The 18,070-nt window shown below is 43.9% G+C and overlaps 1 protein-coding gene across 1 annotated transcript in view; it reads left to right on the top strand.

Moving 5' to 3' along the window:
• MICU2 (mitochondrial calcium uptake 2) overlaps positions 1 to 18,070 on the top strand; it is a 197,180-nt gene that overhangs the window by 127,561 nt on the left and 51,549 nt on the right. Inside the window, exons 3-4 of the mRNA XM_075266068.1 lie at positions 8,039 to 8,070; positions 10,293 to 10,368. Of these exons, the coding sequence (XP_075122169.1) occupies positions 8,039 to 8,070; positions 10,293 to 10,368 (108 nt within the window). The remainder of the gene's footprint in view (positions 1 to 8,038; positions 8,071 to 10,292; positions 10,369 to 18,070) is intronic.

The following is an 18,070-nucleotide window of genomic DNA, read 5'->3' on the forward strand; positions in this document are numbered from 1 at the left end:
ATACTCAGATGGAAATGTCCCATCCAACCCAATATCCCCAGACAATTTTTCAATTGTTCATCCTGGTTTGGAACATCATAGTGTGTAAAGGGCTTTAACTCAAGTCAAACTGAAGTCTCTGAGATTTCAGGATTATTTATTATATTCAATCGATGAATGTGATCATTTGCAGCATAAGAAGCTCTTTGCAGCTGTTCACTTTTTGGCTAGTTGTCCTCATCAGCAAAGAACCCTCTGTCACTTAATTAGGATAGGTTATCACTTAAAGGAATACGTAATTGATGACCAATCCTTAGGGAAGGTCATCATACGAAGATCAGCAGGGTCCAACGCTCAGGCCTCTCCAGAATCAGCTGTTTGAAGACGCTACAGTGCTCAGGTGAGTGCTGCAGATTGTTCAGTACTTACCGGGCACAGCGCCATACATTATTATAGTGGCTGTGATTGGTATCGTAAGTCAGCCTATGCTTGTCAATGGGACTGTGCCGCGATCAGGCCATGTGACTAATGAATAAGACGTCACATGGCCGGTGAAGGGGGCACAACTGCTGCTTTGTACAGCTGATCTGCAGGGGTACTGGGTCCGAGATCCCCACTGATCTTCAATTAATGACCTACCCTAACAATAGGGCATCAGGTTAAAAGTTGTAGAAAAATTAAAAACCTTATAAAATTACCCCAGTTGCTCATTGTCTATACTAGTCATCCTCTTCCATCGCCCCTATAGAGATGTTTCCAGGAGATCAGTTGGCGCCTGACCCCCGAGAACCCCCACCATCAATGGAGCAGTGGCCAGCGTGTGCACCGCTCCATTAATTTCACTGGGAGTGCTGGAGATAGCTGAAGTACTCCCATCGAAACGAAGAGCGGGGCATGGCAGCCCTACCACCACTTCTTTCACAACAGGGGCCAAAACCCATTCTCCTGATTTGGTCTAAATGGAGTCTTCTGCAAGTTATCCCCTATCCTACCCCTTTGAGGAAGGCCTCCCCTGACTTTTTTTTTTAAATACATGTTTTCCCCCTTGAAATAAATTGGAATCCTCTTTTCTTTGAGCTATTATATGTTATAGGGTTTACAAAGATTACTAACCCCGGCAGATCTCTGATCATGGCTGTGCAGATTTTCCATACACTTGCATAGTCTCCTCTTGATGTGAACCTGAGTGCACTGCCGGTCACTTATTAGAGGTCTATCCGGCCGGCACAGGTGGACTCTTTGAAAGAGAATCTGAGGGTCTACAGTATGTGGTGAAACGTCCTGGAGGCCTCATCAGAATGCATTTATTCATCCCCGGCTATTACATGCGCCATTCTTGTTGTGATGGTATTTCACGTGCATATCTCTGCTCTTCATATGTATGTCAGTCTGAAAGCCCGACCAGCGATGTTATTGCTGCAATGGAATGCTGTAATCCTTGGTCAGCGCTGGAGGGGCGGCTGTGTACGCAGCTATTATGTCCTAGGACACGATATCCAGTGCTGGAGTTTACGTCTGCTCGTGAGGGACATTCATTAAAGTGTCTTTATGACCATGAACGGGACGTTGTTTTAACAACCCGAATACTCTTGTGCATTTCTCTTTTTCTTCATTTATTTTTAAGGGAGTCTATCACCAGGGTGAAGAGTATTCATCCAGCTACACAGACCCTGAATGTAACACCTTTCCACCCAATTCGTACTTCCATTGTGGAGATATTTACTAGTTTCTTGATTTGCAATACACAGTCTGGAGCATTGAGGGCAGCTACATTGCTCCAAACTGCAACACTCCTCAATTTCCAGGAACACCTTCCTTCTCCGCCTACCTTCTTTGGGCTAGTTCACACGTAAAAACTGTCTGGCTTATTTTGATCCTAAAAAAAAACACTTCCTAATTAGGAATCGGTTTTTTGACCTTGAGGCATTTTTTGTAGCGTTTTCTGGAGCAGTTTTTGGTAAAAAATTGCTTCAGAAAACGCCAGGCAATTTTCCCCTCCCGTAAAGTGAATGAACTGTAAAAAGAAACACTAGGTGTTTTCAGTCGCAATTTTTTGCAAAAAAACTCACTTCTATTGCTTTCCTCAGACGGAATCCGCCTGAAGAAAGGTCACACCGCTTCTTTTTTCTGCTAGCAGAAAAAAAATTGCTAGCAGAAAAAAAGCTATCAGTCTACATAGACCACAGTCAAAATCTGCCTCATTGCCCTTGTGTGAACTAGCCCTTTGGGTGACTGGGCTAAAATTAAGTCAGTCAAATCAAAAAAGCTTTATTGGCATGTCCGAATATACATTTGGCATTACCAAAGCAAAGAGAGTGGTTGGGGGTGAGGGAGGGTGTTGGGGTCTGGCATGGAGTAGAGTGGATATGGTTTTGGGATACAATAGTCCTTTGGATCTCGACGTTCTCATCGTTTGGTGGCAGGTGGATGATGGACATGTGAGTATGGGTGGGCGTAGGGTGGGTGGATGATTAGGTGGGGTGATAATGGGGCATAATAGTCTCATCTTCCCCTCACTTTGTGACAGCTGGACACGGATTGGGCAAATGATCCCCACAGTGGCCTCCTCTTCTTCCAGTAGGATGTAGAGTTTCCTCTTTTCGTCTGCAGATGTGAAGTCTGGGATGTGGGCTGAGGGCCTTTGGTAGTAGCCGGCCCTGACGGCCCCTTGGTCGCAGTGCTGGCACAGTCTGTTCCCCCGTGGCTTGTAAGTCTGCCTGTGCTGCCCCATTTCTAAGAAAGGAGGAGGGGAGGAAGGGCGTATTAGAGCAGTGTGGGTGTAAAAATTTATAGACAAACATTTTGGTAAATATTCGTAAATTTGAAACTTTTAAAAAATTTTCTCTAAGCATCTTAGCAGTTCAGATTTTATTTTATTTTTTTCTGCTCCATTCTGCTGTGTAGTCAAGGAGCTGGATAGGACATGTTTGATATTCTAGGGAACGGAGCATCAGAACCCCCTGCGAACAGGTCGGGGCCTTGGTATATATTTGTAACCTATCTATATGGTGCGGGAACTGCATATGTGACATCACTGTCTGCTAGTCTGGCAGGGGAATACGCCTTGGCACTGTGCGCACTTTAACAATGGTGGGTCCATCTGCAGGGCCTGGGTCACCCCCTATAGCTTACAATATACCACATGCAACTTTTTCCCTTTATATTTGATGTACACAATAAGGAATAAGTATTTGCACCACCCTTGTCTATTTCTGCAGCTCAGAATTCATTACAGTCCTTTATCTTCTCCATATAGTTTTTATCTGCGGCTCAGAAATCCGCGCAGTCCTTCATCTTCCCGCTATAGTTGTTTATCTCCTCTTCTACGCCGTTGGTCTGCACTTTATATGATCTTGTTAAATTGGTTCTTTTAAGTTTGTCCGCCCCGCTTTTCCTGTGCAAGCAATGTGATGATCTGAAGAGAAGAGAGAGGTCAGGTGCCAAGTGAGCAGTCTGATGCTTTATGTGATTACCCGGCTCTGTTTATTACTTATGTAAATAGCAGCAATCTGCCTCCTGGCACCGGGAATCCTCCCACCTCATTGCCAGTCTGTGCGCCTATTAACCATTTCCCTTTTCAACTTTTAGCGTTTGATCTAGTCGCCGGCCTAATCTTAAAGTGCACCATCATCTAAATGTTACCGGTAATATATACATCATATCTGCCCCATAAATATGTATATATAATAAATGTAGAAACAATAAAGTGCACCATCACCTAAATGTTACCTGTGATATATGCACCATATCAGTTCAATAAATATGTATAAAGTGCACCATCACTATCATAAATGCAACTGTAGTATATGCACCATATTTGCTCAAGTGCCATAAATATGCATTCACAACAATTGTATGTATGTACTATATAATACACTGGTTACCAATAAGTATTTGGACACCCATGCAAATGAAGATATCTGGGGTCATGATGTACGTCGCGCATTCTGCCGGTTAAATAGGAAACAGCATTGGCATTAGTCGCATGCAAGATGCCACGAAGTGCAGAGTTGTCCGATTTTGAGAAAGGGGTAATTGTGGGGTACCACAGAAATGGCCGATCCTTAAGGGAAATGGCAAGCGGACTGAATTACCCCAAATCGACAGTGGCCTATGTGATAAGAAGTGGAAGGTGAACGGTGATTATCGGCAGAACCCCAAACTGGGAGATAGAGACCGACGAGTGCTGGCCAGAGAAACCGCACCCAACCGATGGCTCACATACACCAGGAGTTTCACCAGGCATCTGGGAGTATTGTGTCCATCAATACCATCTAGAGATGAGCCAGTACTATTCGAAACTGCCGTTTCGAAGAACACGCTCCCATAGCAATGAATGGACGCGGCCGAACTGCAAGAGGTTAAGCAGCCGGACACTGGCCCCGGCTGCGTCCAGTCATTGCTATGAGAGCGTGTTCTTCGAAACGGCAGTTTCGAATAGTACTCGCTCATCTCTAATACCATCCGTAAGGAAGCATCTGCTGGGGTCTACCAACTATTGTATAGGAAGAAATGTGTTTTTTCTATTCTACCACCAGTGTCCAAATACTTATTGGTAGACAGTGTATATAACCCAGGATGAGTCCTAGATGAGTGATGTCATGTGTTGGCAAAGTTGCTCGTGTCTGTAGGAGCCTTCGTTCTATACAATGCTGCTCAGAGATGGACCGGCACTTTAAATAATATAGAACTTGCTAATATTTGATATTTTAAAGGGCATTTCCAGGCTTATTAATTGATGACCTATCCTTGGGTTAGATCTTTCATTGAATATTGTCAGGGGTACCCGGTGTAGGAGCCATGTCAGTCTGCTTTTTGAAAACATTGTGCAGCCCCCTGTATTGTGCAGCCCCATGTATTTTGCAGCCTCGTATATTGTGCAGCCCTGTATATTGTGCAGCCCTGTATATTGTGCAGCCCTGTATATTGTGCAGCCCTGTATATTATGCTGTATTCACGTGATTAGGACCGATCTGTGGACAGGCCATGTGACTGATGAATTTGATGTCACTTGGCCTGTGAAGAGGGAGCAATGCTGTTACTGGTTCCAATTGCTGATCTGCAGAGTCCCGGATGTCAGACCCCCACTAATCCTCATTTCATGACCTATCCTAATGATAGGTCTTCACTTGATAAAACCTGACAACCAATAACCTGTCCAACATTTTTTTAAAGGGTTTCAATTTGGTATAAAAATAAGCCATTCTTCACTTGCTGATCCCCACACCTTACATTTTACCAGGGCACATCCACTCTCCCCTTCCCAAAATATGACTCCTCAGCCACTCACTGCCATAGCAATGACCTGCGTCGGTCACTGCCATTAGTGGTTAGCGGAGTAGGTATTTCCTATGGGACAAGAGGAGCCAAGAAATAGAGACCAGCATGGAACTTCCAATGTATCAGAATGGGATCAGCAGGGGATCATTGAGGTGGATGTGACTTATTATAATTTTTTTATTTATTGGCTCGGAAAACTCCTATCACGTTGTAAATGGTCCTTTTACAAGTGAAGTGTCTGGCCGCGGGCTTCCACCTCTAACACAGGGGACAGTCCCCTAATATATTATTGTAAGTGGGCTCCCTTTCCCGAAAGCATGCTTACGTCTTCAGAAGAAAGGCTCCACATCACTTATTTGCAGGGTGAGATATTTCTCTTTGCTGGCTGTGACCGGATTAGTCCCTTCGTCCAGTGTGCATTGGGTTAAAGTAGAAAACCCATTTTTTATGTAGTTTACGTGCTACTTGCTGAAGTGTAGAGCTTAAGAAAAGCTGGCTCTGCTTTTATTAGGAGTCTTAAAGATCAAAAAACACTTCTTTTTCTGCAGATCTCTGAACCTTTGATGGAATTTTGGCTTCCAACCTATAGTACTTTTTTTTTTCTTCTTTTTTTTTCTTCGGCATGCCTCCGCCTATCTGAAATATTCCATGCTCTGTTTATACTGCTTAGAATGCGCAAAATAGTCACCGACTACTCGTGCTCGATGATGATACAGGCAGAGGGCCACATTTATACACCGGCTCGGATAAAGCGTTTAGATGGCGTCAGAGGAGCCTCTGCCCCGTAGCTCGGAGAACCAAATATTCTGATAGCTGTAACTAACAAAACATCACCCAACGCAGCTGATTCTGACTCCGATTTGCCACGGGCGATAGTGGTTTCATGTCAGATCTAATTGTGAGACCAGAAATGTTTTTCCATGATCTATCATGCTTCAACACAAATACGTGGAACAAGGCTGACATCAGAGTTTGGAAATGCACTCAGACGAATTAGAGCTAGTGCTCACTTGTACTCGCAACGCCCATCACTTGTGTACAGTTAAAAGGCTTAGGAGTGACAGCGGGAATTCAAAGGAACGCGGGCACTGAGGAAACCATCCCGAGATGTGTCTGGGTGATAATAAAAATGCTAATGTCTTGTAAGATGAAAGAGAAGAGCTCACCTGAACCATTAGAACTGGGGGATGGAAAAGTGGCGTCCTATACTTATTAGTATGTACCGTGTGAGCGCATTTTCTTAAAGGGTTTTTTCACCTTTAACGTTTAGGACTTATATGTGTTAATTATTCGAGGGGTTTTCCAGGGATACACAGAAATGTTTGTCACGTGACATCACAGAATGGGCAACTGGTGACATCACTACCTAATCTCCCGGGGAAGTATTGTTTATCCTTGCGAGGATCTCTCTAATGATCAGTTATCCTTGAGCTGGTGGGTGGAGACTGCTATGATGTTTGCCATTTACAGCAATAAAGACTCTCTCTTGAAGAGGACCTTACACCAACTCCACCAATTCTAGTTCTTGGCATCTGTTATAAGTCGCCGCTCCACTGATTCCATCACAGTTGGAATTTTCTCTCTAGCACCCACTGTTCCTGAGCAACAAGTGCAGTCAGCTTTGGTGCCTGACGTGCTATTTGATCTCTGTAATGTCAGAAGGGCGGTGTCAGGCAGGGGTGTGATTCAGAGCTCCAATCAGAGGCAGCCAATATCAGAGCTCAGAATCACACCCCTTGTTTGCTCCTGTCTGACCCTGCCCTCCTGACAGCACAGGGCCTCAATAGTGTATCAGGTACCAAAACTAATAGCATTGATAGCTCAGGAAAGGTGGGGGCTAGAGAAAAAATTACAACTGAGCCAGAATCAGTGGACCAACAGCTATTAACTTATGTAAAGAACTGGACTTGTTAGAGGCGGTGAAAGGTTCTCTAATACTTAGAAGCATCAGCAAGATCTTCTAGAACATTATAAGGGTCTGTTCACATGGAGTTTTTTGACACAGAATCGGCCTGAAAATCCGCTGCCAAAATGAGCTCCCATTGACTTCAATGGGAGCCACTTGCTTCTTTTTTCCACTAGCTAGTACCGGAAAAAAAAAGAAGCGAGATGACCCTTCTTACCGCGAATTCTGTGTCTGAATCAGCCTCGGCGTCCACGGTGCGAGGCTCCCTCCCGTTTAGGGCCATTCATTTGGGCCTAATCTGGAGCGGGATGCCGTCGTGACTAGTTGCGCGTAATGTTCTGCCGTGTGAACATACCTAAAGAAGTACAGACCTGTATTGGTGCCAGTAAAGCACTTGGGGTGAGATTAGAAACTTCCTATTCCACTCCAGAATCCTCTGTCTGTGCTTGTGTCCGCTTATGTCACTTTTCACTTATTTATAGTCTGATCTTTCTGTGTGTTGCAGTCTGTCCTGCTCTAGCAAGACGGATTAAGCAAAGGTTTTAATAAGTGGAGAAAGAGGCATTTTTCTCTAATAATATATTTCAACGTTTCTTATGGTCATTTTCCTTATTGATTTAGGCAAAGTCTGTGACCATTTCTCTGTGTCTAGTGTATAGATGAACCTCTCCAGGTCACAGTGATTCACTTCTGTCTTAGTGTAGTCTGCACTATGATCATTATTAATGTATTATGATGATAAATTCTGATTGATCTTTGTATGACTGAAATATGCCATAAAATCTGACTAATAGATATACCGTCCATGTCTCATGCGTCTTATCTCAGCCGTACATGGTGACTAAGTCTTTATTATGTTTCCTCCTTTTCTAGATAAATCCACCGCTCGGACGCTGACAAAAAAGGTATGAAGATTTTACCGCTGAAAGTATTTCATGAATTTCCATCAGCCGTGTATACAGCGGTCTGCCGCATCCTCCAAGTATTTACAACCTGCTACCTGTCCTATTACTCATCTGATACAAGGAAGGAAAGTCATGTTAAAGGTCCAATACGTGGCATTCACCGCCCGCACTTCTGTCTTACATATTCTCCTGATCACGAGAAGAATGTCATATTTTATTTTATGGTTAATCCCGGAAGTTTCACGACCGTTACGTTTCCAACAGTAAATTCCAGTGCACCGAGATGATTCAGATTGTATGGCTATTTTAGCTCATTCACATTCATTTACAAGGCAGTATATGTTAGCTATCATACCTAGCCATTGTATACTCTAATGATGACCACCCCAGAGCCCCCTGGTTCTCTGGTTCCGGTCATTGCACCCCCGCATATCAATTACTACAGCCAGCAGAAGTTTGGTTTAGCCATACATTTCCCCTACAGCAGCTGTAGAGGTCCTTGCTGTACTATAGGCGGTTGGGTGGGTGCACTAGATTAAAGGGATTCTACCATTAAAATCACATTTTATGTAGATCACACGCAGGAATAGCCTTCTTTTAGACGACTTCTCCGCGCTGCCATTCGGTAGAAATCCCAGTTTTCGTCTGTATGCAAATCTTCTCCGCACCATCGTTTGGTAGAAATCCCGGTTTTTGTCTGCATGCAAATGAGTTCTCTCGTAGCACTGGGGGTGGTCCTCAGCGCTCAAACAGCACTGAGGGCGTCCCCAATGCTGTGAGAGAACTCTCCAGCGCTGCCTCCATCTTCTTCAGGAACGGCCTCACTGTGCATCTTCTTCCGGAGCTGGGTTCAAACTTCTAGGCCGCGGGCCTCAGGCAGAGCAGACTGCGCATGCCCACGGCCACAAGAAAAAGGCGACTTACTTATTGTGTAAGTGGTCATTTTCTTGTGGCCTGTGGGCATGCGCAGTCTGCTCTGCCCGAGGGCTAGAAGTTTGAACCCAGCTCCGGAAGAAGACGCACAGAGAACGACCGTTCCTGAAGAAGATGGAGGTAACGCTGGAGATTTCTCTCGCAGCATTGGGGACACCCCCAGTGCTGTTTGAGCACTGAGGACCGCTCCCAGTGCTGCGAGATAACTCATTTGCATACATTTAAAAAACGGGATTTCTACCAAATGGCAATGCGGAGAAGACATCTAAAGGTAGGAGAATAGCCTTTCTTAAGGCTATTCCTACGTGTGATCTACAAAAAATGTGATTTTAATGGTATAGAATCCCTTTAAAGGTGACTTTCAATAGCTATTTCTCCTATCTCCCCCTTACATGCACACTTGGTTCATTCAAGTGTCAGTGTTTTTAATGGAGACAGTGGAAGCTGCTGCCTCTGCCACCGCTTATCTCTAGGGGTCTTTCTTTACCACATCATTACATTATATAGTAAGCCGGTCTGCTGTAATTCGCAGAGTCAACTGAACCTTCTCTAATGTATACAGATCCTTAAAGGAGTATTTCAGAAGTTTTGTAGTGATGGCCTTTCCTTAGGATCAGTATTAGACTTGTGGGGGTGGGTGAAAGAGGAACCACCATGGTCAACTGTTTGAAGGTGAGCCCTGTGACCTCTGCTTTGTGACTGGGGTTGCATTGGCCAGTCACTAAGTCCCATTCAAGTGAGATTGAGCTGCAATACCAGGCACAGCCACTACCCTATGTATGGTGTTGTACCTGTAATACAGTAAGAGGCCGCAGTGCTCATCTGTGTGTGGTGGCAACTTCAGTCGAGTTCCCACCAGTCTGATATTGATGGTCTATACTATGGATAGATGATCAATATAACATATAGAATAGCCCTTTTAGAGTCAGTGTTATTTACTGGTCCTCTTCTGTGTTTCGTATAGAGTTGTCCCATGCCCCTCTGTGATGTCTCTATGTTCATGTGAAGAGTTGTTTTCCTTTATACATCTGCTTTTTATGGTTTATTCCTATCATATATACATATAATATACATATACATATAATTTTTTTACCATCTTAAAGTACTGTCGCTTTAAAGCTTTTGGTGATATAGATGAATGTTAGGCCTGGTTCACATCTGCATGCAGTATTCCATTCGGGGAGTCCACTTGGGTCCCCTCAAACGGAAACCTATATGCATTCATAAGCAGTTAGTTGTACAGCGTACTTGTATGCATAGATGTAAGTTTTATCCATTCTCTTCTATAGGAATTTGAGTCCATGCTATCTCGGGCAGCGAAAGCTAAGCCAGGTCCTAAATTTTTCAGAGATTTAGGTGATAATGGTAAGTCTTTCCGAAGTTCATGAAATGTATGTCAATGACACATCAACACAGCGCATAGCCATGGATGTTATAGGAATCCAATGGGAATCATATAGGCTGGCCATACACATAAGGTGACTGAGATGCTCTGTTGGCTGATAAAGGTATAACACCCAACTCCCCCATACATGTGCACACTAAGCTCAGCTGAGTATGCATGTGCTGTGATTATAGATTGGGGAAGCCGCCTCCAGCTCTCAGTCACTGGTGGTTCGCATGGTCATTTCCTTGGGTACACCTCACTGTGATGTAACTTGTCCTTGGTTAAAAATATCCAAGGGGTTATCCTAGGCTGACAATAAATGACTTATTGTCTTATATTGATGTGAGGCCTGGTTGTCAGTAGACGGCTCCATACACTATGCAGTGACTGAGCGCTGATACAGTATCTTGGCTCCTGATCATTTGAGCTGTGATAGTGCAGCGGCCACTAAACAGTATACAGAGCCTTCTTCAGGATTTATACAATAGGCCAACCCATCTCAATTTATACGACCAATCCTAAGTGTGTGTCTCTCTCTCTCTCTCTCTCTCTCTCTCTCTCTCTCTATATATATATATATATATATGTTATACATTGTGATGCATTATATATTATCTAATTGGAAATTTGGAAACACGTCTTTTTCTGTATTGTGTCCTACTTTTGTTTGCAGCGAATAGTCATTGCAGGCTGAGCTCGGTACACAGGACCACTGCTAACCTATGGGAAGATCCTATACTGTCTACAGAAGGATGGGATCAAGCTGCAGGCAGAGTCCTTCAATCTGTGGGTTACTCTTTGGGTTACCATAGGTCACATGGATGTTTCTTCATATATCCATGATTTATCACGTGTGTGCCTGAACCCGGTGTGTTTAAGGGAACTATAAGAATGCAGTTCATGTGCAGGCAGGAGGAGCTGAGCAGATATAATAATATATTGTCATATTGTGGTATTATAACATAGATATATATTTTATAGATTAAATGCTATTATTAGAATATTTTACGCTCTATTTATATATTATATTATTATAGATATATATTTTAGATTGTATTTCTTGTTCTAATATTATAATAGATTTTAGATTATATAGTACAGACCAAAAGTTTGGACACACCTTCTCTTCCAAAGAGTTTTCTGTATTTTCATGACTATGAAGATTGTAGATTCACACTGAAGGCATCAAAACTATGAATTATCACACGTGGAATTATATACTTAACAAAAGTGTGCAACAACTGAAAATCTGTCTTATATTCTCGGTTCTTCAAAGTAGCCACCTTTTGCTTTGATTCCTGCTTTGCACCCTCTTGGCATTTTCTTGATGAGCTTCAAGAGGTAGTCACCAGAAATGGTTTTCACTTCACAGGTGTGCCCTGTCAGGTTTAATAAGTGGGATTTCTTGCCTTATAAATGGGGTTGGGACCATCAGTTGTGTTGTGCAGAAGTCAGGTGGATACACAGCTGATATTCCTACTGAATAGACTGTTACAATTTGTATTATGGCAAGAAAAAAGCAGCTAAGTAAAGAAAAACGAGTGGCCATCATTACTTTAAGAAATGAAGGTCAATCAGTCCGAAAAATTGGGAAAACTTTGAAAGTGCCCCCAAGTGCAGTTGCAAAAACCATCAAGCGCTACAAAGAAACTGGCTGACATGAGGACCACCCCAGGAAAGGAAGACCAAGAGTCACCTCTGCTGCGGAGGATAAGTTCATCCGAGTCACCAGCCTCAGAAATCGCAGGTTAACAGCAGCTCAGATTAGAGACCAGGTCAATGTCACACAGAGTTCTAGCAGCAGACACATCTCTACAACAACTGGTAAGAGGAGACTTTGTGCAGCCGCCGGCCTTCATGGTAAAATAGCTGCTAGAAAACCACTGCTGAGGACAGGCAACAAGCAGAAGAGACTTGTTTGGGCTAAAGAACACAAGGAATGGACATTAGAGCAGTGGAAATCTGTGCTTTGGTCTGATGAGTCAAAATTTGAGATCTTTGGTCCCAACCACCGTGTCTTTGTGCGACGCAGAAAAGGTGAACAGATGGACTCTACATGCCTGGTTCCCACCGTGAAGCATGGAGGAGGAGCTGTGACGGTGTGGGGGTGCCAAGCTGGTGACACTGTTGGGGATTAATTCAAAATTGAAGGCATACTGAACCAACATGGCTACCACAGCATCTCGCAGCGGCATGCTATTCCATCCGGTTTCTGTTTAGTTGGACCATCATTTATTTTTCAACAGGACAATGACCCCAAACACCTCCAGGCTGTGTAAGGGCTCTGTGACCAAGGAGGAGAGTGATGGGGTGCTATGCCAGATGACCTGGCCTCCACAGTCACCAGACCTGAACCCAATCCAGATGGTTTGGGGTGAGCTGGACCGCAGAGTGAAGGCAAAAGGGCCAACAAGTGCTAAGCATCTCTGGGAACTCCTTCAAGACTGTTGGAGGACCATTTCATGTGACTACCTCTTGAAGCTCATCAAGAGAATGCCAAGTATGTGCAAAGCAGGAATCAAAGCAAAAGCTGGCTACTATGAAGAACCGAGAATATAAGACAGATTTTCAGTTATTTCACACTTTTCTGTTAAGTCTATAACTCCACATATGGTAATTCATAGTTTTGATGCCTTCAGTGTAAATCTACTATTGTCATAGTCATGAAAATATATATATATATATATATATATTTATTTGTGGGAAAATAATTTGTTGAAACCTCTGCTCAGTCCGTTCTTATGAGTCCGGTGTGCGGTCTTGCTCAGTGTCTGACATCTATATCTTTACTCACACAAGGAAGGCTGTCACAGGATAAGCCTGGCGACACTATAGATCAATGTCCTCATCTCCTGCTCTGTATCCGCTGACTGCACATAGGACTGCATGTACAGTGTGACAGGCTCTATTTAAAGGGGTGTATATTTGTATGGTGTTTTTTCTACATATTTTGGAGCTTCTTTGGATGTACCATCCAGGACCTTTGCTTTTGAGCTTCAGTTAATGTTCCTATATGATGAACACCTCAGGTCAATACCTCTAAAGTCCTAAGAGATTAAAGTACTCGCAAACCTACTACGAATAGGGTCTTTATCAGAGTAACAAGAGGTTAATGCTCCATAAAGTGCTTGCGTGGACCTGCTGCAAACACGTCCGCATGTCTACACCTTAGGGCCACTCCAGGATCAGATCTGTAGTGATGCCCGGACTTTTGTAGTATTAAGCCATCCCCCGGTGTATTGTCATTGTCACTTCTATGGAGGCTCCAGGTCCAGGGAAACTTTAGATGAAAACCCCTTTAAATGTGTTGCATGCCCCTTCTTCTGGTGCTCAAGTCTTCTGATCAGAAAGTTATTGCAGGTGCATGAAGCCTGACTAGTGTGTATTCTTATATTCATCTGAAGAACTTACTGACGTCTGTTATTTGGTCAGTAAGGCTAGATCTCCTGGCTTGTACATATATACCGAATTACTTTCTCACAGCTGTAGGTTTATGGACATGCTGTTATTATGGGAAGTAATAGCAAGTCAATGCAGTCCAGCAGAGGACTTTATAAAGGGGTACTCCTGTTATAGACTGCTTGACTTTGGCATAGTTTACTTCTTCCTAAAGGAAACCTCGATAAAAATGTATTGCCATACGCCTATAAACCTGTGCATTTTTGTATACACATACTTCATCACCATGGGGCAACACGGTGGCTCAGTGGTTAGCACTGCAGCCTTGCAGCACTGGAGTCCTGGGTTTGAATCCTGCCAAGGACAAAACATCTGCAAGGATTGGCCCAGGTTTTAATGTTATTATACGCTGACATGCCTGTAAGTCGGAGACAGCAGCCTACGGGGCTCGACTATTTCCACAATGCATGGAGCAGCCATGTGCATACTTGGCCTCCCACTTCACTGGGCCAACCCCTTTAAGGGACGTCCCTATATACAACAGGTAGTTGACGGCCCAGTCAAAATCGTCGAGTTTGGATCATGTCTCAGATTCTACCTCAAGATCAAATCCAAATTCTGCCGTAAAGCGCCCTCCATTGGCTAATTTATTTATATTTTCAACTTGCGGAAAAAAATAAGCGTCATGCTGAATCTTCAGATGATAACTCATGGAAGTGACGGGGAGGTGGAAAATTCTGCTGGGTTGGTGCGGAATTTGATGCGGAATTAGTTCAAATTTCTGGTGCTGAAATTTTCAATTAGAAAAAAATCAACAATGTGAATGTTCCCTTATGAGTTGGCCATGGTTAGAAGAAAGGTCCTGCTTTTTTCCCATGGCTGTATTTGCTATTGCAACTCAGTCTCATAGACTTGAATGGGGAATGAACTATAATACCAGGCACAATCCATAGATGGGTATGGTGGTGGTGGTTCTGGTGGTGGTGGTGGTTCTGCTACTGGTGATGGTTCTTGTGGTGGTGGTGGTTCTGCTACTGGTGGTAGTTCTGCTACTGGTGGTAGTTCTGCTACTGGTGGTAGTTCTGCTGGTGGTGGTTCTGCTACTGGTGGTAGTTCTGCTGGTGGTGGTTCTGCTACTGGTGGTGGTTCTGCTACTGGTGGTGGTGGTGGTTCTGCTACTGGTGGTGGTGGTAGTTCTGCTGGTGGTGGTGGTTCTGCTACTGGTGGTGGTGGTTCTGCTGGTGGTGGTGGTTCTGCTACTGGTGGTGGTTCTGGTGCTGGTGGTGGTTCTGGTGGTGGTGGTGGTTCTGCTACCGGTGGTGGTGGTGGTTCTGCTACCGGTGGTGGTTCTGGTGCTGGTGGTGGTTTTGCTACTGATGGTGGTTCTGGTGGTGGTGGTGGTTCTGCTACTGGTGGTGGTTCTGCTACCGGTGGTGGTTCTGGTGGTGGTGGTTCTGCTACTGGTGGTGATTCTGCTGCTGGTGGTGGTTCTGGTGGTGGTGGTGGTTCTGCTGCTGCTGGTGGTGGTTCTGCTACTGGTGGTGGTGGTGGGGTGTAGATCCTTTTTGGCTAATTCTAGGTGACAAGTGCACAATCCATACTACGATGGAAGTTGTGCCTGCCTTCCTATGAATCCCTGTATGCAGACTATCAAAGTGAACGGTAATAGAATAGGCGCTCATTATTGTCGAGGGTTATCGCTTGATCCCCTTTCTTCTTCCCATCTGCACATATTTAGATTTCACACTCGGAAAGGTCAGAAATTAGTCAGCGGTCTATAGATAAATTGCGGTATCCGCTTACACTCCTCTAATCCTGTAATTATAAAATATATCTGCAAGGCAATTTATTTCCCAGCCAGAAAATTTCCTTTCTCTGGAAATCTTTGTTGTCAGAATGAGTATGTCGGAGCGGGTCGTGTTAATGGACGCCGACCCCTCCCCGTACTGTAAGGAGCCCGCTGGGGTATGCATCAACAATGTCTTTTTCTACTTAAGTAAACATAATTATAGATGAAACAATTCTGTCATTTCTGAAATAAACTTTCATCGAGCTGCGTACAATGGCGAGGGGCGCCAGAGGAGACTTTTTTTTTGTTCCTTTTATAAATATGGAATGTCCTCCTTTTTATTTATTTTTTATTTTTTTATATTTTTTTCCTATCAGTATGTCTTTGTAGAATGGGAGGAAATCCACGCAAACACGGGGAGAACATACAAACTCCTTGCAGATGTTGTTCCTGGCGGGAATCGGACCCAGGACTCCAGCGCTGCAAGGCTGCAGTGCTAACCACTGAGCTCCCGCCCAAACGCGCAACACGCCCCATCCTCCTTTTATTATATAGTGTGTGTATGGGGCCCAAGGACAAGCTCATTCTTAAAACCAATTGGGTTTATCATAAAGAAACCAGTTCATAGCGAGAATTTTGGTCCCAGCGGTCAGGTCACCACTAGTCGGCAAGTTTCTATCTAGATCCAAGTTGTTTTAGACGTTTTGCTATTCTGACAGCAGCCATATCACATCAAGATGATGGCACTGGTGCTGCTGCTGCTGGTTCAACTGGTACCGCCACTGTGTTCTGCTGCTGGTGGTGGTGCTGTACAGCGCCCTCTCCTGTCACTACTAATGTTAACCCTCTCAGTGCCATCATTCTTATCTCTTCACCACACTACTGGGGAAGGAGAGCCTCACTGCAGTGTCCCTTTAAGTACAAGTCGGTATTGCTGCCTGAAATGTGCCCAGGTACACAATTACGGATAACGCATGGAAAGTAAGAGGTTAAAGATGAAGGTAGTTTTTATATAGACGTTGGAGGTGGCTTATATCGTGTATATGTGGGGGACACATATCTAATACCGGACTTGGTGCATGCAGTGACAATGACTGTAAATAAAGCCATTGGTGATCTCATCCCCATACAAGTCCTATACCTGTGTGGGATCTGCTCTCCCCTAATCCGCAGGCAGCAGCGCTCCGACACTGTAAATCTTTGTGCTGTACAAACACACATTCCTGCCGTAGATTGCCCAGTGCTGACATCTCTTTTCACTGCCACTCACATCAAAGGGGCACCGCGGTTACTGCATTTTATATTTAGTCGCGCCCTATACAACTGAAAATATACAAATCACTATTTATCTATTACACCATGTTTTCCTATAGAACGGTACTGAAACGTGTCACTAAAAGGAGACGTCCTGACAGCCTTATTATCCATTCATTCTTCTTATTTAAGTGCATTAAAACAGACACAAACACATGCAGAAAACTTCCCACATCCTAGCATGGCTGTATAGTGAGTAGATGGCGATCAGCCATATTATTAAAACCACTGACTAGGTCATTACAATGTCAACTTTCAAGGGTTGGCGCAGCAAGTGAAGTTTTTTCAACTAGCAGAAAAAAATAAGTGACCTGCTCGTTTTTCTTCCTCTTTATTATAACACAGGCTGCAGAGTTCTCCTTAGCACCTCTATAACTGAGCTGTTACTAAGGAAAGTCCGTCTACAGTTGTATGGTAAATATGTAGAGCTAAGGGGCGGATGGCCACTTCAAACGGCTGTATCTCCGGTTTTATACCACCTGAAAACATGGTTCTGGTGTTACAAGGAAGCTGAATCTGAACTTAGTATGTAGCAGTGCATGCCGCATATAATATCACATTCCCACCTATGTTTTTAACTCGTGATATCTCGGCTTCCTTGTGATACCAGAACCCTTCTTAGGTGATATAAAACCAGAGATACAGCCATTAGAAGTGATCATTCCCACTCTGGTCAGTGCTTCAGCTCTACATTCTGCGTTGAGTATGGTAGAGCATTACTAATGGGAACTTTCCAGCTTGTCTTCTATTACAAGGAAGTTTGATAGGTTAATAAAGTATATTTGAAAAAATGTTCACCCCCGACACAATAGCAAAAAAATAAATTAAAATTGGAGTTACACTTTAAAGGATATGGGGTTAATTTCTCAATACCAGATATCACAGGGCACCATCATGGTCAATGCGTCAGTGTCGGAGCTGTGTAGGTGGCACGAGGGGAACCAGTACATTTTTTGGTGCCAGATACAACAAGACCACATCAGAGTCCATGACCTAATGGCTCAGGGGTGTTTAGGCGGTATGACTGTGACCGATACATGTCGTGGTGCCAGATACCAGAGAACACCATCTGAGTCTAATCAGGGGTGTTTAGGCAATATGACTGTGACATGTCATGGTTCCAGATACAAGAGGGTGCCCTCCGCATTTATGCCTTAATTGCTCAAGGGTGCTTATTT

This window comes from Leptodactylus fuscus, chromosome 2, assembly GCF_031893055.1.
Source record: "Leptodactylus fuscus isolate aLepFus1 chromosome 2, aLepFus1.hap2, whole genome shotgun sequence".
NCBI lineage: Eukaryota > Metazoa > Chordata > Amphibia > Anura > Leptodactylidae > Leptodactylus > Leptodactylus fuscus.